At 55.6% G+C, this 21,079-nt stretch overlaps 2 protein-coding genes across 2 annotated transcripts; both read right to left on the reverse strand.

Annotated features, from left to right (window-relative positions):
- Window positions 1-2,602: 2,602 nt before the first annotated feature.
- FEV (FEV transcription factor, ETS family member) lies at window positions 2,603-6,570 on the reverse strand. The gene is given in 4 exon segments (XM_036319585.1): window positions 2,603-3,189; window positions 5,079-5,153; window positions 5,878-6,121; window positions 6,499-6,570. Coding segments are annotated over 4 exon segments (978 nt in total).
- A 3,639-nt stretch (window positions 6,571-10,209) lies between these two features.
- On the reverse strand, window positions 10,210-21,015 carry CRYBA2 (crystallin beta A2). The gene is given in 5 exon segments (XM_036319586.1): window positions 10,210-10,357; window positions 10,817-10,959; window positions 12,061-12,205; window positions 12,959-13,122; window positions 20,980-21,015. Coding segments are annotated over 5 exon segments (636 nt in total).
- Between the last annotated feature and the right edge of the window lie 64 nt (window positions 21,016-21,079).

Consider the following 21,079-nt stretch of genomic DNA (forward strand, 5'->3'; position numbering starts at 1 on the left):
AGAAAATCATTGATTGGCTGCCTCCTGCACACCCCCTACTAGGGATTGAGCCTGCAACCCGGGCATATGCCCTTGACCAGAATCAAACCTGGGACCCTTCAGTCAGCAGGCTGACTCTCTATCCACTGAGCCAAACCAGCTAAGGACAGTTAGGCTTTTGATTCCATCTGCACATGGAGGCAAGTGGAGCTTGGCTGAATGGAGCACGCATTACAGGAGGAGGCACGGGTTTGTGTAATCCTAGGGGTTGGGAGAGGGTTTGACGTTATAAGCAAGGTTACCAAGGGCCACTGAGGACTATGGAGAAACCAATCAGAGCAAGTCACTAAGGACTCCTTCCTGGCTCATCTGCTCCCTGGAATACATGAGCCCACCCTCCCACCCATGATGTCTACATGACGTGGAACATACCACCCCAAATGCTAGGCAACTAGAGCAGGCTACCATTACATTCTAAAAGGCAGGAAATTATGACAAAAAGATATGAATAATAGCCTCTGTATGATGGGACTGTAGGTGACTTTTTCCCATTCTTCATTACACTCTCATCAACTAATGTTTAATGGGGGCCTTATGTGTGTGTTTTCCAACTTTTCTATGCTGAGTGTGTGTTATTTGGAAAGTCGGGACAATAAAATGAAATGAAAGCAAGACTCTCTCCCTAGTGGACCTGGCTGGTTTCATCAGCCCTCTGGGAAGGGGCATTCAGGCTCTGGCTGCACCAACTGTCCAGCCTTTCACCTGCATTTCTCCTTCCTTCCCACAGGCCTTAGGGAAATCTCCTTAACTGCCTGTGGGAGCCCAGGCATTCTCCCACTAACCAGCGAGGAGCCTTTGGTCCAGGAAGAGATGCGCCCTGGGAAAGAAACACCAGAACCAAAGAGGAAGGAGGAGCGAGGAGATTGCCTAGTTGTGCAGCTCGAGGTCCCAGCTATCACTTCAGGTACCTTCCCCGGTGTTGTTTCCATATATGGGGACATGTTTAAGGCAGTTTTCCTGCCAATACGTTTTGTAAAAGGCGCCGAGAGAACGTAAGAGCCGTGGTCCCCTTGGGAGCAGCATTCAGAAGGGCCTCTAGATGGTGAGGGAGAGGACCCAGCCAGAAGAAGGAAACACTTGACTCACTTCTGAGGCTTCCACATTCCTGAGGTCGAACCTGGAGTGCAGGGCTGGGGTTCCCTCTTTTCTCCCTCCTTTCTAAAGTCTCGGTGTCCTCCAGCCCTCGGTGCGGGGGGTGGGGTGGGGTGGGGGGGTGGGCGGGACACGACACACCTGAGGCTCCAACACACCTCGCCCCAGCATAGCCTTCCAAGGTTTAGCTGCAAAACCTAGCCCGGACTTACCCTCCTCCAACCAGCAGAGGGCGCGCGCCACTCGCGAGAAGGCGGGTACACAACAAGCCCTGGCTGGAAGTGGCCAGGCGAGGAAGGCGGAGGGGTCCCTCCTGAAAATGAGGCGGCAGATCCAGAGAGAACGATGGAGATGTTTGGTCAGGGCGGCGGCTTGTGAGTGAGGGTGAGAGAATGTCTGAGTGAGGGTTAGATGTGGATGAAATGGGAGACTGAGGAAAGGTTGAGTTTGTGTTGTGTGGAGATGAGACGAAGTAGGATGGAGGTTAGGATGAGATGAGGGGCAGGTGAAGGATGGGTGAGTTGGGAAACGGTGAGATGACCATGTGTGTTGGGATGAGATTGGCATAAAGTAGGGTGAAGGTGTGGGTGGAAGGCAGGGTGAGGCAGACTGAGGTCGGCTGCAAGGTGAGTGTGTGTGTGTGGGGGGGGTGTATCTGGAACATGGCACCTCCCTCTTGGCTGGGCCCATCGTCATGGGCTCCTCCCTCCCCTCCAGTAGCAAGCACCCCAGCCTCTTTGCCCTCGCTCTCTCCAGCTCTTCTTTGGCAGGCCTTTCTGCTCAGGCCTACGCTGGGCATCTCACTTCTTTCCTCCCTGAAACAAGGTTCTGGTGAAGCAAGGAATTGAGAGAGGAGGCAGCAGAGAACTTGGGAGCTTTAATGGGTCTGGGAGGGAATAGAAACACACCAGGCCTGTCCAGCCGAGAGAATAGAGGTGGGAGGGAGGGGCCCCAAAGCACGTAGGTAAGTCATAGGGGCAGTGGCCCTGACCAAGCCTGCTGAAGTGCCCAGGAGGAGAAGGTGGACTGTGAGGCCTCCACCCTACTGGGGTCGGGGCAGCTCCATGGGGAAGAGAAAACATGAGAAAAGACTTGGAATTCAAGAGAGGGGTCTTAACGGAGGGGGCTTGCCCGAGCCAGGCCTAAGCACAGGTGGATGAGAGGGAACAACAGGGAAAGCCGAAAACCTCCCGTCAGGGATCTGAGGTCTAGAAGAAGATGGAAGTTAGAGGAAGTGGGGGGACACGGTGACCCTCCCCTAGGGGTTGGGAGGTGGGTGAGGGGAATCAGCCGTTAAAGGAAGATTGAGACGGTTTCAGATCCTTTCCCCCGGGGCTGGGTGCGGCGAATGGAGTCAAATCTGAAGTCAAAGGAACGGTGGGGAGGCGTGGGGACTCCTCCCCAGGACGTAGATGGGACTGAGCGCAGACCTGGGCGTCTGGGAGAGGCCTCGCACCACCTCGCCGCCGGTCTAGTGGTAATGGCCCCCCAAGTGCGAGGCGGCGGCTACCGCGCCGAAGGGCCCGGGCGGGGGCTGCAAACCCGGGCTGGGGTAGAGCGCAGCGGTGGCGGCGGCGGTGGCGGCAGGGCCAGGACCCGGCCAGTAGGAGAAGCCGGTGGGCGCGACGCCGGCAGAGGCGGCCATGAGGTTGAGTTTGGAGAGGCCGGGGAAGGGCAGCGGGGCCAGGCCGGCCGGCAGCTTGTAGAGTGCGCCGTCCTGGGCTGCGGCAGCCGCTGCAGCCGCGGCGGCGGCGGCCTGGGCGTGCGTCGGGGGCGGCTGGCAGGCCTGCGCTAAGCCCTGGAAATCGAAGCGGTAAGCGTAGCGCTTGCCGTGCACCTTGCTCATGATGTTTTTGTCGTAGTAGTAGCGCAGCGCGCGGCTCAGCTTGTCGTAGTTCATGTTGGGCTTGCTCTTGCGCTCGCCCCAGCGCCGCGCCACCTCATCGGGGTCCGTGAGCTTGAACTCGCCGTGGCCACCCTCCCACGCGATGCAGCCTGCGTTGGCACGGTCCGCCAGCAGCTCCAGCAAAAACTGCCACAGCTGGATCTGCCCACTGCCTGTAGGGAGGAGGTCGTCAGCCACGGGCGGGATGGGGGGCTGGAGGTGGGGAAAGGGGTGAGAGGAGACGGGAGACCGACCCAGCTGGAGGGGCTGATCAGCAAAGCTGTCCTAGTCGTGACCACGCTTTTCCACAATAGAAACACAGCCTCCAGTTAGGAGGACCAAGGCCTGCCAGCGCCTGGCTTTGTGAGAACTGGGAGCAAGGGCGAAGCATCACCTCCTCTGCAAGGAGGCAGCCTTGCAGCAAGACACTGGGCTCCCTAAGGTGAGCAGGGACAGGATATCAGCCCCTGCGGCCACTTGGGCCTGAGTCCTAATTGGAGCAGAGCCGGCACAACCATGGGGGTAGCCTGTCCAGGTGTTTAAACTGCCACATCCCAGCTGGACCACATTCCAAGAACCAGAGAAAGGAGACCACCGTGCAACAGGACCACCCTGGCCACTGGACAACGCCCAGCCCCTAAAGGCATACAGTCAGTCCGCTGGCCACCTAAGCTGGGGATGAGATGGCGGCTGGTTTCTTTGCCACACAACTCAGACAGGAATGGGGACAGGGACCCCCAGGCATAAGAGGAAGGGCAGCTTCTGAAGGGTCTCTACCCTCTTATACCCCTCCACTCCCCCCGCCCCCCCACCCTGCACACTCCTCCCAGGGTCTGGTGCTGAATTGGTTGGGCTTCTTTTTCGGAACAGGCGGGATTCCTGGCCTGCAAAGTTGCCATACTTCCCCGGAAGATGCACAGCTCTGAGGAGAGGGGCTGAGACTGGGAAACCGACACACTTAGCTCCCTGTCTTCTCCCATCTTTGGTTCACCTCCAGGCTCTTCTGCCCTCTCCCTGTTCTGGGGTTGTTGGAAGTGACAAGAAGGTTTCCCCAGATATTAGTGTGAGGAGAGTCAAATGCCCACTCCCCTGTATTGGAGCCTCAATGAGCCAAGCAGAGACAAATCTTGATATACACCCACCCCCCACACCCTTTTAGAATAAAATGGATTTTCCTCAAAGTCTGATTTCATCCAGTCGAGCCTGGGGAACCTCTCTTTCTTTTTCAATGACTCGCTCAGAACTCAGATGCTGCCCCCCATAGTTTCAACCCCAATCCCTCCACAAGAGCCCAGAGAGGAGCTGCCTGGCTCCAGGTAGGGCGCGTTGGGTTTGAGGTCAGAAGCAAAGGAGGGTTTGGGTAAAAATGTGCAGCTGGTACAGATGCAGAGTGCCATCGGAGGCCTGGAAACGCATTCCTGATGGAAGTCCTGTTCCCTTTTGAATAAAACTGTTGCCAGCCTTGTTTTTATGATTAACTGCAACCATGAAATTTAGGTGCCGACTGGATGGGGAGCTGTAGGGAGGCTTTGCCTGCAAAGCCAGTCAAGCCCCACCAGCGAGGCAAAGCAGAAGGTAATGCAGCCACCCGTGGAGAGCTGGCCTTGAACATTAGAATCCACAGCAATGACCCAGGGGACTTGGCGGGAAAAGCCTGGCCACTGCGGGTCAGTGAGTCAGGTAGGTGCCAGTGGTGCTAGTGGTCAGGGAGTAAATCTTCTGGTCTCTTTGCCCAGTGGTGCCAGGGCCTTGTGCTCCTGTTGCCAGCAAGGAAAGGATGCCAAGTGCCTCAGCCCTGTCCCCAAAAGAGTGAGTGGGGGCCATGATCCTCTCCCGCAGCCTTGAGACTTGGAAGATGCAGGAGCTCAGGCCAAGTGAATGCGTCCCCCCCTCCCCCCCTTCCTTCCCACAATTATTCCCGGACCCTCCGATTCCTAAAGCCCTGCAGTGCACACCCCTTCCACCCTCTGTTCTGGTAGCGGTGCCGCCTGTCCTTGGGTGGATGCCCTGGCTCCCGTCCTCTATCTTCGCCCCCGACTACCCAGTCCACCAGCCAGCTCACCTTTTTGTACCGCAGGGCTCAGCGGCCCCCACCCCGGGCTCTTCCCCTCCTTGAAGAGACCTTCTCCGACCGGATCTGTGGCAGCAGAAGAAAACAGTCAGAGGGACCTAGGCGGAGGTTGCGGGCTTGACCCAAAGGGCCCTGGGGCCAAGGCTCCAGAAGGGGCGTGAGGCTGGGGGCCCGAGCTACCCGGCTCCTCCTCCCGGAGCCTGGCCCGGGCGGGCGCGCGCCGCGCTGAGCCCCTCCATAACGCCCAAGTCAGGAAACGCGTCCAGGAAAAAGGAAATCCGCTTTCCGAACGGGCCGGCGGGAGCCTTATAAAGCCGAGCCGGGGCTGCGTCTGTCGAGCCGGAGCGCGGGGAGCCCATCGGAGAGAAGAGGAGGGCGCCTGGAAGGCTGGGCCGGTGGGAACACTGGGAGCACGGAGGTGAGGAGCCACGAGGGTGCAGGGGCGGCGCCCGGCCGACTACAACCTCCCAGCGCTGCACGCGCACCGAGTCCCCACCACATCGAAGACCGCTGTTCCCCCTCAGGCTCTTTCAGCCCCTGAGCTGGCGCCCTCGGCCTCCCAGTCTCCCAATCTGCTCACTTCGAGCCTTCTAGACCTCACATGAAAGCCCCACAGCTCTCCATCTGTCTTTGCCGTCCTCCAATGCCCCCAGATGGCTCAGTCCTTCAACGATCCGAATCTCTGGACTGCACCCCTTCCCTTGGACCCCAACAATCCCTTTCCCACGCCCCAGGTTAGACTTCCAGCCCCGGGTCCCGGTGCCTCCAGCCCCCAGCTGGTCCCTGGTACCTGGCAGGTACATGTTGATCAGCAGGGGCTGGGAGGCGCCGCTCTGTCTCATCGCCGCCCGAGGCTGGGTGGTGGGAGGTTGGGGGGGGAGGGGTGAAAGAGGGGGGACGCGTCAGGCTTTGCGCTCTGGGGTACTGATCCCCGCCCGATGCGACCGCGGGTACTTGGGAGATGAAGACAGCGCCAGGTCCGGCAGGGCCTGGAGGGAGGGGGCTGGCCGGGTGAAGCGGGGATGGAGGGGGTCCTGGAGCCACGCTCCCAGCTACCAGGCAGCTTGGAACCCTGCGGCCCCCGGCGCGGGCAGGGGCCGCAATTTCCGTTTTAATTAAAGCGCTGTCGCCTCGGCCCCGGGACCCCGCCCCCGCCCCTCTTATCGCCCCATCGCAATAAAGTCTCCAACACGCCGTGCTGCAGCCAAGCGCACCCGGCAGCCCCCCGCGCCCCGCAGCCGGGAGACGCGCGGGGGATGGGCCTGGGCCTCGCGCTCTGACAGGGGTCAGGAGCGCGTTTCTTTTCCGCCTCCCTGAGTCTTAGCAAACATTGGTGGGGTGGAGTACGCGGCCCCACCTCGGACCTTCGGGGCCACAGTTCCTGCTACCCGACCATTCCCGCCCCCCTCACCGCTTCACTCTCCTCCCCCTTCTTCCTCCCACCCCCACCCGGGTTCCCGTCTCCAGGCTGCGTTATCTGCATCTTCACTTTTAAATTTCCGCTTCCCTCCCTCTCTCCTGTCGCTGCGCTCCCGGGCCGGGCAGCCGTGGCTCCCTTTATCTCCGCACCCCTCCTCCCCAAGCCTTCTCCCTCCAACTCCTCTCCCACTCTCTGCTCTTCCCTGGAGACCCGATCTCCTTCCCTGTCTGCCTTTCCAGGGCTCCCAGGCCTCTGGGCCAGCGGTGGGCGTCTTCCCCACAACTGCAGTGGGTTGCCCCTCCCCCCTTTCTGGGTCTCTTCCGTTTAGTCTCTCCTCCTGCCTCCACCCTTTCTCTCCCTCCTGTCTCTCTCCTCCTTTTCTCATTCATTTGTTCCCCATTAATTTGTGGCATACAGTAAGCTCATGAGCCCCCTTCCCCTTCCACCACAATGACCACTCTCCCAGCCTTCCCATTCCATGTCATCCCAGCCTACATCCACCCTCACAACTGCTGCCATCCTGGCTATACCTAAATCACTTGGGAATTGGCACCTTACTCTTACAAGAGTAAAGGGGCTAATACAGGGTTGTGTACTGTACAAGGCCCCCAACTCAGGGGGAGTGGAGGCTGAAATCCACTCTGAAAAAGTGGCAAAGATGCTGATTGTGTATTAGCCAAGCTGATGTGCTTCCTAGGTGGCTTGGAGGCTCTGGGCACTTGTGGGTCTTCCTAACTCTGGATAGGCTGCCAAGGAGGGGTGCTGGCTAAAGGCTCTGGGCCAGGAGCCACCTGCAGCCATGAAGCGCCTGGTGGCTACTGTTGGAATTGGTACTCTTCAGGCCTTTTTCTCCCACTACTTGAGCCCAGGAGGTGATGAGGCCTGGAACTCCAGGGCACATGGATTAGAATGGGCAAGTTTTCTGTAGGATCCTGGTTTGGGGTGCCTGACTGAGAATGGCTGGAAAGTCTAACGTGGTGGGTTCTTGCTGTCACTGCCAGTGTTTGTCTTACTGGTGGAGGGTGTTTTCTTAGCACTTCCCCAGACAGAAAGGAAGGAGCAGGTGACCAGAGCCTGGAGACACCATGGTTCAGTCACTTAATGCTCTCATCGGAGAGGCTTCCCAGAGAGAGCAGTCTATCCAGATATCCCCACTCTCAACTGGTGATGGGTCAGCATCTCAGGTCCTGAGCCCCTGCCTCACTGAGGACTCAGGTGTTAAAGGGGTAGGTGGGCTCCAGGAAGAATTTGTGCGGGTGTGGGATGGGGGGTAAGTGGGAGGGTAGGGGATGGGCAGGTATGTGGGGGTGGCAGATGAGAGTTGTCCTTTAATTAACCCCATCTGGATCTTGGCTAAATCGGTAAGGAATTGTCTTCCTCTACCCGCTTTGGCCTTTGGCTGAGTGCAGCCAATGAGCAAGTTCCAGGCAGGGTACAGGTCCCACAGGGTTCTGCAAGCCACCAGTCTGCCTGGAATGGGCCTCTGCAGCCCCAACACCTTTGTTGTCAGTGTGGGGAGCAGAGTCTGACCCCCAGGTCTGGGAAAACAAAAGTTGTTACAAATATTAGCTTCCCCAACTCCCTTGCTGTACAGGTGAGGACACTGATACTTAGAGACAGATAATGCCCTGTTCAGGGTCACACCGCCAGTTTCTGAAACCATCTTGCTCTTTCCAGCAGCCACAGACCCCCCCAGAGAGAGAACAGCTCAGCTGATGGTAGAGACCAGATCTCCCTTTGCCCATTGTCTGCTTCCCAAAACAGAGTGGGGAGATGGCCTGCTGGGCTCTGAGGCCAGTTTGTCTGGGTTCAACTCTGGGTCTCATTTCCTAGTGTGACTTTTGGAAAAGTTACATAACCTCTCCACCTTCATCTGTAAAATGGGGATTATACTACCTATTACACAGGGTTATAAGGCTTATACAACACAGGCTGACTGCTCAGACAAGGCTCTCTCTAAGCATTTAGCTATTGTTACTGCTACTATCCCCCAAAGAGACAGTTAGGAGCCTGTGACTAGGCAGGAATCCCAGGCTCCTTTGGGGCCCAGAAAAGTTTGGAGCTTTTCTGAGGCCTGAGGCTTTAAGCCACAGCTTAGGTGAGCCTCCACTTCGCATGGATTGGGGTCAAGAGCCCTTGTTCAAGTCACCAATTAAGTGGGTAGCCTCACTGAGACTTCTCCCTCTCAGAGGAGGTCCAGTTTTTTTTTTATTGGTGAAATGGACGAAGCATGGAGTGTTAGGAGAGTCATCTGCAATAGACCCCACCTAGAACGCTGTCCCTTGGTTTCTGGACCTAACTCTGGGATCCATGGGGGGGGGGGGGGAGACAGGGGAAGGAAAGGAGGGTCCTAATTGACTGCCCCAGTGCTTTTCCATAACACCACAAGCATTTTCAGGGGGTTCTCAATGAATCCTCCAAACATCCCTGTGACACAGATAAGGCAGGGATCACTAGCCCCAGTTTACAAAAGAGGGAATCGAAGCTCAGGGGTGGTATGTGATTGGGTCTGACTTCTGGTGTTCTGACTTCTAGTTCAGGGCTCTTCCCCCAGGGAGCAGATGCCCGACTGCACAGCTGGGCCCGCGGGGACTGCCAGGTCCAAGCCTGACTGTTTTCAACATCACCCTGCCTCCCCTCAGTTGGGGCAATGATCTGAGCCACCCCTCCGCATTGATAAGCCCACTAGGGTCTGGAAAACACAAGCATTCCTGAGGGAGGGACATGATGAGAGGAGTCCCCAGAGCCTCTGGGACTGAGGGTGTTATTACCTGGACAAAAGAGGAAACTAGGAAGAAACTACATTGGTGGCAGGGGCTCTGGTGGCTGCTGCCGCACTCAGTCCTGCCATGTCTGTGGGCTTCTGCTACCTGCTCCATAACCCAGGCTCACTGTAGTCAGTGGCTGAGGGGTTGCCTCTCCAGCTCACCAGTTCTCCTAAGAGTGGAAAGGAAGAGGAAGAATGAAGAGTGAGTTGTTTGGAACAGTAGGGAGGAGGGGTATGAAATGCTGGAGTTCAAACAATGTGAGGGATCATTATTATTCAGACAAAGGGTCTGGAAGCTCTGTTCAGAGAGAGGAAGTCTCCCCCTTCGAAGGTCCTGGTAGACAGTGAAACCTCCCACTAATTCCTCCTCTCACACTCTTGCTTTTCTGTAAGGCAGAGATTTTATAAGGCTGGGAAAAGGATGCAGGCTTCTCTAGCCAAAAAGGGAGGGAGGTGACAATAAAGACTGGAAATGCCGTTGGGGTTAAAGTTGAACCCAACAGAGCTCCTGCACAGAGGCCCTGCCCTGCATGATGGTGCCTGTCCCAGGACTGAAATGCAGCATTAAATCCTGCTGTGGAGCTGTGTGCACTCCAACCAGGGGATGGCAACAGTGCCATGTGGCCACAGTGTCCATCCCAAGCTGATGGGCCTTTACCGAGGAGTGGTGTGGGACTAGTTGTAGTTAACAGGATAGCCAAGACTCTTCCCAGCAGTTTCCTCTCAGCCCCATGAGTCTAGCCACACTCTAATTCAGTTATGCTCCATAATCAAAGGTCCTGAAGCCTGAAGGGAGAGTCAGGTTGGCAGGGAAGGACCCTCAGAAAGATGAGGATGGAAATCAGAAAGCAAGACACAAAAAAAGAGGCAAGAGGGCAGGCAGGTTCAGGAGGCTTTATTGAGGGTCCTCAGGAGAGGTGTTGGGGCCCTGTGGCCTATTGCTGTACTCTTCGAATGGACTGCAGCTGCCCAGTATGGACCTGTGTGCCAAATTCGCTGTAGGTATGGAGCTCCCTGCCATGCTAGTCCTGCTCCTATACATACTGGTAACCCTGGTAGCCTGGGTATTGGTAGGCCACCCACCTAGACCAGCGAGGGCAAAAGGGTGGTAAGTAGGCTCTGCCCCTGCCCCATCAATGTCCTCCATTAGTAGTAGTCCTCCTTTCACAGTTCCCAACCCTCAGCTCCAACACCATTGCTTTCCTACATAGATCTCTTCCTGCCCTGCTCACTGGTCCATATCTTCCTATCACCTTCCTGACCATGTCCCCTATTCCTGCCCTCCACTGCCTCCTCATCCAAGTTTTTAATATTTTCCCCATCCCTATATTGTTCCCCTGACTCCTATGACCTGCCCCTCCCTCCCAGACAATCTCCACCATTTCACTTTCTTCTGCTTCCCTCCAAGTCTCCCATCACCTCTCTTCCCTCTGTCCTCCAGTCTCCAACATCTCTCTTACTATGTCTTTTAGCATGCCCATTACCTTTCCTCACTCTCCTCTCTGTTCTTCTCATCTCCCTTATTCCAGTCCCAGGACTCACGCTTCAGAGCTGACTTTAAGGGAACCCACATCCCTACTGGCCCAACCTATGGAGGGCAGGGATGGGTAGTCATCACTGTGTTCAAACCTGCAACCCTGGAAGTTGTCCCCCTCAAATAGTGTCACAGGGCTGTCACTGTGGTTCTGAGGCACAGAAAGGTAGGGGTCAGCCCTCCAAAGAGGTGTTAATGGGTACATTCTCAGCATCACTCCCCCCACTTCACTGCCAACACAGGTCGTGCAGATAATTAGGCTCCACAAACACTCCTAGCAGTTATTCCATTAGCTTCCTAGCAGCCTGAAAAGCTGGGGTGCTCAGAGATTCCAAGTCTGGTCTCTTCTATGGCTTTGGATTCAGGTGGTTAGACTGAAGGGGGTGTCCCAGAGACCTTTCCAGGTCAGGGCTGGAAAGTATCTTGTGACATTGACCTGTTTTTCATGAGGAAAATTAGAAGTCTTGAGAGATCTGGTCCATTAATGAAGACAGTTTCCCTAAGGGCCTCATTGACTAACCCAGTCCCCTGCCCAGAACCCTGGGCAGCCCAACTAATGGGTTGGATGGCAGAGTCAGAACAGATAGGCCAGGACATCAGTGTTGGTTTGGTCTGGGCTTCCACAGGACCAGGTTCTTCCCCCTGAAAGGCTCCTTGGTCTCCTGGAATGGAGAAGTTCGCTCTCTGCCCTCCACCTCCCAATTCCTGGCCTCACCAGCAGGGTACCTAAGTCAGCACAAACAGGAAGTGAGATCCTCCCCTTTAGTATATTTGATTTATTACCAACCCTTTCACCACAACACACACACACACACACACACACACACACACACACACACACTCACACTGACCTTTCTAAGCCTTGATTCCTGGATTGAGTTCTAAGTCTCATCTGATCCCCATTTCCACACTAGTGTATGGGGCTAATAGCAGCCACCCAGACCTCATAGGGCTGTGTGATGACAGAGGCACTCTCTCACTCTTGCCCACAACTGGATGTGAGAAATCCCATGCCTCTCAAGACCAACTCAGCGCTGTCCGTGGTGCTGATCTTCAACATCTGGCTTAGGCCCACAATCCAATCTTATGGACAGCCCTCTAGTTCTGGGAAGTAATGCCACTACCACCCATCTAAGAAAGATTTTTTTACGCACCCCCAGTCAGTGGATGTCCTTTTGGAGGCAGCACGGTGGGACCAGGGCCTGGATCCAGGAGTTAGGAGGGAGAAGAAGAGGGGGAGAGCTGTGCTCACCCGGCAGAACACAGGCCGGAAAGAGAGCAGCTGGTTGCTGCTGTGGTGGCCACCACTGTCATTCCAGGTGTTCCAGCAAGAATGGTCACCCTTCTCCAGAATGATTTGCTGTCCCTGGAAATTGGGGTACTCATAGGCCATCCAGCTGGGGAAAGGTAAGGGGAGCTGGGAAGCATCTGCCCAGCAGCACTATTTCCTCCTCCTCCCCCTTGTTGCTGTGATTGAAAAGATTGAGAAACCCGATCCTTTCCTCTAATCCCAGGCCCTTTCCCTGACGCATCCACTGCATGGCAGACCAGCTCCTCTAGGGCTAAACACCCTGAACAGGGTTTGAGGGGTCCAGACTTCCAGCTCAGTGCCCTTAGGGTGGAAAGAATTTTCCAGCTTACAAAGATCACCCAACCAAGTGCTTCTACATCAAGAATTTAGATGCCTGCAAAAGTAGGTGTAGGAACCCTACTGCACCCCAACCTGCGTAGCAGCCTATGATACAACAGTCAGCTCTCCCGAGGGCCCAGGCTCTAGGAGACCAAGGTGGATCCAGTGGAAGAGATTTGGCTTCTTTTGTTAAATGAAGCGCAGAGCCATCTAACTTTGGAGAGGAGATTAAACTGGAAACCTCTTCATTGTTCAAGCTGGCCCCACAGCTCCCCCGCCTCTGCAGCAAAGGTTCCCTTTTCGCCTTTATGCTTTTAGCTCGCACTCTATCGTATGACTGGTCTTGAGGCAGCTGGGGATTTGGGGGAGGCCAGAGGGTTTCCTCTGTTGGTGGGTCTTTATCAGGCAGGGCTTACAGACTGGGGAACGGAGGGCTGAGAGATGATGTCTCAGGCTCGGAACTTGGGCTAGGGGAGCCCAGAGCCGCGCAGCCCAGCCGCACCTGGGCGATCACTCACACACTGCATTCCACCTTGATGAGCGCACCCTTCGCAGGCCTCCGCGCTCGCAGGTGTTCGTGCAGTCACTCAACAGTCGACCGCGGCGGCCCTGGAGTCCTCTTTCTCTCGGAGTGTGAGGCAGGCAGACTCTGGCCGGCCGGCGCGGAGGGCGCAGCTCATGCCACTGTGGCAAGAAGGACAGGACCAAGTGCTCAGCATCTCGCGAACCCCCTCCGGAGCCAGGCCCAGGCCCATCCAACCCGGGTTGAGGGAGAAGGCCCCGGGGCCTGGACCCGGGTTGCTAGCGGCTTTCCGTCATCTCGCCCTCCCCCGCCCTGAAAAGACCCTGCCCCAGCACGGACTATTCACCAGGCGGGTGAGCGTGGTACTGACGGAAATGGAGAGGCTGCGCAGGGGCCGGGCGTGCGGGGCTTTATAATCGGCCTCGCCTCCCTCCGAACGCCCTCTCCCGCTGGGCTGGGGGGAGCTGAGTCAGCGGGCAGGCTGCGGTCAGCTCTGCTGTCCCCTGAGGAGCCGAGGCCTTTCCCGCAGCCGCGGATCTGGCCCCTGTCCTCGGAGATTACTCTAGAAAGTGCTGAGACACATGTCCCGCGCACCCTGCAACCAAGGGTGACTCAGCTTTTTCTTTTGGGGCGGCCATAGCCAGGCAAGGCGCACGCGACTTGGAGCAGAACACGCCCTCCCTGGCCCAGACCCTCGGGACTAGAGGTACCAGGCTACCCAGAGGCCTCACTGAAACTGCGCATTTCCGACTGGAGGCACGAAAGTTCTCCCCAATGTCTAAAGTCTACCTTTTCTTCAGCCCTAGGTCGAGGCCTCTCTTTTGGGCGACTCTAGGGTAGAGATAGACAGGCTCCCCGAAAGCGACTTTCCTCACACCCTTCAGTCTTCTCTTCCCTGTAAGATGGCTCCATTGCAGCCTCTTTCCTCCCAAATTGAGTTCCCAGATCCGCGCTGTATTCCTGGATTTTCTTGAGCGGAGGGACGCAAGGCAGTGCTGAGCGCAGGAAATTTGAACCGCCCGAGGGAGGGCTCGGATTTACAAAGCACCTAGAATAATAGTAACTAAGGAAGTGGCTAAAGTAGTTACCAGCCGCCCGACAGCTCCAGGGACTGGGCTGGGGTCCCCACGCCTACCTGAGAGCCAGCAGCTGATCACTGATCGCCTAGTTCAGGCCAGGCGCTCTGCTCAGCTAATTCTCACACCATATCCGAGAGGTAGGAGCTGTTCGTGCCCTGCACTTCACAGAAGAAGCGGCAGCTTAGGACGGTCCTGCGGAAGCTGGTGGAGGAGGTGTCCCAGCTGAGATGTGAACCTGGGTTTCGGTTTTAACTAGGCCCTCGCCCCCAATCCTGGGCCAGCTGGGGTGAGGGAAGGAGGTGAAAGGTGGGGCCCTAAGGGAGGCCCCAGGGAAGACGTTTCCTCACAACTTGCAGCAGGATTTCTAACCACCTCTGTGCCCTTGCATCTGCTGTTCCCCATTCATTCCCTCGAGTGTCCCAGGCACACGATCTTGGCATGGGTGACCCTGTTTCTGACATGTCCATCACATCACCCTGTTTTCTTTGTATCATTTGTCACTGTAAATCTTTTTCATTTTTTTTGTTTATGAGTGTTTATGGGTGTGCTGAGTGTCTTCTTTTAGACCAAATGTAAGCTCCTTTTAAGCAGGCTGTGTCAGTTTTGTTATTTTCAAACCTTAGCACCATGCTGGACACAAAGTAGGCGCTGAGTAAATCTTGAATGAGTGAATAAGGTGGTCAGGTTGGGTCAAATGTCCAACGGGGATGGGGTGTAGAGGAAATTCTACAATGAGAGTGCAGGAGTAATGGTTTGCCCATCCTACCAAGTTCCCCACCCTGAAGTTCTGGAGTGCCAACAACAGGTGCTGAGGGCAGCCAAAGTCTCCCCTCCCCTGTGTCTCTCTCTTACTGGCAAGGAATTGCGCTTGAGGATCACAGTGTATGTGAAGGTGAATGTCCTACAACATGGAGAATAAAGTCCAAGTTAGGAGGGTTTAAGTCAGAGCAGGGAACCATGGCCAGGTTTGATTGGGGATGGGTCAGACCATGGCCAGTCCCCTGACTCCCTGCCCTCGAGGAGGTTTGGAGAGACACAAAGAGACCATAATTTCCCCAAAACCATAAGGGAGAAATACAAACTATCAAGGGAGGCAAGAACCAATCCTGGACTCGGTGTCCTGGCCTTTTGCCTTGGCTTCCCAAATCGGGACTATGGCAGCAGTGCGAGGTGAGGAACCCAATTTCTCTTTCCCTCCCTTCTGCCTTTCTCCCCTATCTCTATTGTAGAACTCTGGATTCAGCCACCAGGAGGCGCGGACGGGCCGCTTTGGGAGGGAAGCTGAAGCCGCCGGGCTGGTGGAAGAGGCAGCTGGAAGGAGGTTGAAGTTGGGAGGGGTGGCAGGCGCTCATTGCGAGTGCGTCAGGCTGTGCGTCTTCGCCCGGTCGGTGACGCGAGCCCGGGTGTTAGATCCGAGGCTGCGGGGTGTCTGTCAGACTGGACGCTGTGTTTACAGGAGCTGGGGCCCAGGGTCTGGGCATGCCCCTGAAGTTGGGGCTCCACCTGGGCAGGCTGTTTCCAGTCCAGGTGTTGGTCAGATCAGAAGACTGTATTCCGCAGGAGTGTGTGTGTGTGTGTGTGTGTGTGTGTGTGTGTGTGTGTGTGTGTGTTTCAAAGACGTGGGGGAAGTGGTGGTAGTAGTACAGCTGAGATCCAATTAGAATTAGGAGTCCGGCTGAGATTTGGGGTGGGGACCCTGTGTGTGGGGTGAGCAGGGCCACGGCTCCTCTTCTAGTCCTAAGTTCCCATCTTGGCTTGCACTATGAAGCTGTGGGGCACTAGCCAGCCTCTCCCCTCCCCTGTACCTCAGCTTCCTCATCAGGAAGATGGTGTATAGGTACCACTGCCCCACCCTACAGTCCACAGCTTTTCATTCTAGCTGTCTGCATACCCACCAAACACTGCCAATAGCTAGTTGCCCAGAAGACCTCTAGACTTCTCTCAAGATCTCCCCAGTCAGGGTCCCCTCCCTGACTCTGGGCCTCAAAGTTGAGGGAGAAAGGAAAGAATGAACCACTGAGGGAAAGGAGCAAGAAAGGGGCTGTCAGGGGTCCCTACCTGGTGTGCCAGAATGGGACTCTGGGTTTCTGTCCCTTTCCTGTACTATGGACCCCCTCCCAGCTTCCTTTCTTTGTCCATTAGGTTGGTCCAGCTCCAGTCCTCCAGTCTCCCTTCATCCAACCCCCTCCTAGCCCCCCTCCCAACCCCCCAGCAGCTGGCCCTGTTTGTTTTCCCAGATCAGTTTTGCCCAGAGCTTCCTGAGGGTGGATGCACAGGTGGCTTTGTTTGCCAGCTCAGCACCCTCATTGCTGCCTCCTCCACAGCCACAGCCTTGGCCTTTAGGTGTGGAGAGGGAGAGTTAGGAAGACAAAACAAACAAACAAAAAAGTGTCCCCACATCCACACTTTCAAGAGACCTCAAGATCTCATAGAGGTCTCATCACCTCAGAGAACCCATCCAGTTCATTTTTAAAATATATATATATATATATATATATATATATATATATATATATATATTTTATTGATTTTTTACAGAGAGGAAGGGAGAGGGATAGAGAGTTAGAAACATCGATGAGAGAGAAACATCGATCAGCTGCCTCCTGCACACCCCCTACTGGAGATGTGCCCGCAACCAAGGTATATGCCCTTGACTGGAATCGAACGTGGGACTGTTTAGTCAGCAGGCCGATGCTCTATCCACTGAGCCAAACCGGTTAGGGCTCTTCATCTCTTATGGGGACCAAAGTTCCACAGAGAAATCCTCAGGACATTCCCCCACTTATGATTCTACCCAAACACCCATCTCATAAGGCACCCTAAGATCTCACAGAGAAAGCCTTAGACCCAGTTCTGTTTCCTGTAGATCCCACTCATACCCCCATCCTATATGGGGACATGTAGATCCAACAAAGAAACCCTCAGACCCAATCCTGGCCTTTCACCCAGGTCCCCATCCCAGTTAAAGGCCCTGAGAATCCCCAGAGAAGTGATGTCTCCTTCATATAGAGCCCCATCCCATAAAAGGCCCAACTTCTCAGTCCTGTTGGGCAGCTGAGAAGTGCCTGGTGGCCCTTGTCCTATCAAATCAGCCTGCTCTCACCCTTACCCCTCATTTCACTGGGAAATCAGCCAGGGCTTTGGTGACTGAAGATGCAAATTCTGTGAATGGTGCCCTCTTGCACCCTTGTACCATCACCAGCCCCTCCTTTGCAGCTCTGCTCCTCCACTCCCTGCCCCCACCCCAGGTCTGGAGCCAGGAACAGGCAGATGAGCACTTTCCCTGGGGCTGTGAGGCCTGGTCTCCTGGGAGACAGAGATAACAGTGAGAGACCAGCTCAGCCCCAGCGGGGTCCAACAGCTGGGCCTCAAAGAGGTGGGTCTTGAGGGGGTGGGAGCCCCACCCACACAGACCCATTGTCTTATCCTGCTATAAACAGAGCCCCTCAGTAGGGATAGAGAGCTGGCCACCATCCAGGGAGATGGAAGGCAGCTTTTACCACTACCCACTCACCCAGACACAAAGGCACAGGCTGGCACAGGGCAACCGGAAGTGTGTGCACGCATACACATGTTCACACAGTACAGGCACATGGATGGGTCCCACATGCACCACAGGTAAACATCCTAGCATTTAATAAACACCTCAAAGTCACACTCATTGATGCACTGACATTGCTCATTCATTTCTCAAATATTTAGTAAGATGTACTATGTGCTAGGCACTGTGCTGAGTGTTGGAGTGACGCCCGAGTATGTACCTTCACATGCACATGTCCTCTCATGGTCACCTAGAGAAGGTCATCTCAGCCACCCACCCATCATCATACACTGAAGATGGGCTCTGGAGTTACACTGCTGCCTGGGTTCAAATCCAAGCTCCACTGCTTATAAGTTAGATGAACTTGTACTCTATTTCTCAGCTTTCCCCTCTGTAAAATGGGAATAATAGTCTTAAAAACTGCTGTGAAGATTTAAATCCATGTAAAACACAGCCTGCTGTATGCACCCAATAAATGTTAGCTGTTCCTGTTGTGTTTATAACTGGCTTTGCTGCATGGTTCTGCCCACCCCCTGGGGCTGTGGTGGGGAGAAGAGAGGAGCCAGGGCAGCAAGCATAAGTCTGGGATCTGCATCCCCCTTCCCACACTTGCCTGTGGAAGCCAGGCTAGCACTCAGGATGAGGAGCCTTTCTGCCTCACCCCATTCCTGTCACTCTGCTGTGACCTGTTTGGGAGGACTGGGAAGGTCAGAGGGGAGTATCCCAATCCTTTGTTCTTGTTCAGGCCTCTGCTATTCTGGAAAGAATGCTTGGGAGTGAAACTGGAGATCTGACTTCTGGTCCCCACACCTTTTCTGGCTCTATATGTGGTCTTAAGCAGGGCACTTCCCCTCTTGGGGCCCTCAGTTTTGTACCTGTAAACTAAGCTAACTGCTGATCCCGGAGGGGCCTCCCAGCCATGATTTCTGTGATCCCGTGATGCCTCAGGAAGGTTCCCCGCTCTTCCTACCCAGCTTCCCCCCACCCCCCTCAGACCTAGCCAGTGTGAGGGGGCGAGTTGCCTGCTGTCACCATGGGGACTAATCTCTAAGAAGGTCATTGAGCCTCCGCTTCTGCCTTGGCCTGATGGGGATTAGTACCTGGGTATGAACGCCCCCCCTTGCTTCCAAGCCCAGGTCCCCCACTCTTTATAGACCCTGGGCAGCTTCCACACCCAGAGGCTCCAAGGCTGGGCCAGAATCAGCAGGTGGACAGTGGAGGCAGGGCAGCTGCCAGTTGTCTGTCTTTCAGTCCAGCTGTGGCCAAGAGAGAAAGGGGGAGAGATGGAGTCAGATCATGCCCCACTCATGGCCTGAGTCTTGCCCCTCTTTGGCTTCTGCTTCGTAATGGGGAGAGACTGGTCCCCCCAAAGAGGGTGTCACTCCCACCTCCAGCCCTGGCTGTCCCATTTGCAGCCCACACTTTCTCCTCTTCTGAGGCAATTTCCCCTCACCAATGTGGGATGGGGTGAAGGCTGTTTCCACATCACCTCCCCCTCCTTCTACATATACTGTGCCTTCCACCTCTGGTTACCTGACCTCTGACCATCTCTAAATCCCTCCATCTCTTTTAAGTGTACATTTCTGTTATCTCACATTGTCTCTGTCCCTCTTTGGGTTCTCTCAGGTGGTCTCTGCCTCTCTCTCAGGTCTCTCTCTAGCTTTTGCTTTCATTGTGGGTGTATGTGTGTGTGTGTGTGTGGGGGGGGGTGTCTGCAGTCTCTTGGGCCTTGAAATTTCCCTTATGGTTCTCACACACCTTTGGGCAGCACCCTCTGTCTGTCTGTCTGTCTGTCTTCTGGCTGTGTTCTTGGCCCTCATCTCATCCTTCTTCCCAATGTCATTTCCAGTCGGCAGTTTCCCAGTCCCACCACTGCCTGAACTCCAAGCTCAGTCCCTTTTCCTGCTCCCTCCCCTGCCCAGGGTGCTGACAGGGAAGACAGGAAGCAGGCTCTGGCTGGGAGCTGGACAGGCGAGGGGGGATGGGCCCCCTCAAACACCAGCTGCTGAGCACCCCCCCTTATGCAGGCAGCCTGGCACCTGCAGGCCTGCCTGGCGCCTAGAGACTCCGCCCCTGACCAGGCAGGGGAGGAGGGACCTGGATGAGGAGACAGATCCCTGGCCAGGGCCAGGATATGCAGGTCTTCATGATGAGTGGGGGGTAGAGGCCCAGGGAAATTAGGCTCTGGGGGGAAGAGGAATAAGGGCATGTCCCAGACCACTGGTAGCCTCATTTTCACAACACCCGCCCCCCTCAAAGGACTGCTCTGTGTGTGTCTTAGGGATCATTCTAGGGAGACCTTTGTTGTGCAGCCCCAGGATCTAGAGTCCCAGCCAGAGGGGAGGAGCTCTAGCACCCCCTCTGTGATTGGGGGAGGGGAGAGGAAGCCCTCCAAGACACAGGGAGGACTTGCCAGCACCAGGCCTAATCCCTAAGAGGCACATCATTCAGTGCCAGGCAAGGAGCAGAGGGCTAAGCCCAGGACAGAAGCCTGGTCAGTGAGGTCAGAATGGGGACCGCACACACCCCAGCCTGGGACCCATGCATCCCTCCTTCCCATACACGGCTGCTGTGCCCACAGATCCCATCTGTTAATGCCCCCCTCTCCCCAGACCTGCCTGGGATCTGTCAGAGCCATCTCATCCCCACTCCTTCTTTCTTTCTCTGCAACAAGGACACAGCAGATCCCCATGGGGCCTGAGGGTGGTCGTGTGAAGTGTGGCAGTGGAGTGGGGGGGGCGGTGAGAGAGGGGGACAAGCCAGCAAGCACCTCCATTAACAGCCAGATTAGAGCTGGAAGGGACCAGTGACTCCTGACCCTTGTTCTCATATCCCTGCGGGCTGCCTAGGCCTGGGTGTGTGGCGATACATTCCCTCCCCATGAGGTTTCCTCACCCTAAGGGGGAACTGGGGCTCCATATTGCTGTCCAAGGAGCCTTACTTTCACCTCTGATCTACAACTAGCCCCTCCATCAGGGCTGGCTCATCATCACCATCAATTTTGGAAAGGGGAATGGAGGACACCTGGAGTCAAGGACAGACTCAGCTAGGGGCTCAGACTGACCAAAGGCCTGGTGTGGAGCCCTCAGTTCTAAGGTCTCTTAGCAGGAGGCCAGGGTCTTGAGCAATCTCTGTTCCCCTCCTCTAGGTCAGATCTTAGCACTTTGAGTCCCTGGAAAGGGAGATGGTCTGTCCCAGGTTTGGATTATAGCTAATGACTCATGGACTCTCAGCTATGCTGGGGGCCACACAGACCCCACCCCCATCCTGAAACAAGAGGTTGTGGAACTATGAAGTTTGGGGAAGGTAGTGAGCTGCTGTGCCTTGGGACCGGACATGGGAAGACTGAAAGAGAGGCCAGAGAGATGGCAGTGAGTGAACCTTCAAGCTGGCAGTACCATAGGGATTTGGAGGAGAGACTTGATCTCCATCATGGTTCTAGCCCACCCCATCCGGCTTCACATCTCACCACTACTGCTTCAATCCCTTTGTGGGCCT

This window comes from Myotis myotis, unplaced genomic scaffold (assembly GCF_014108235.1).
Source record: "Myotis myotis isolate mMyoMyo1 unplaced genomic scaffold, mMyoMyo1.p scaffold_m19_p_8, whole genome shotgun sequence".
Classification (NCBI taxonomy): Eukaryota; Metazoa; Chordata; class Mammalia; order Chiroptera; family Vespertilionidae; genus Myotis; species Myotis myotis.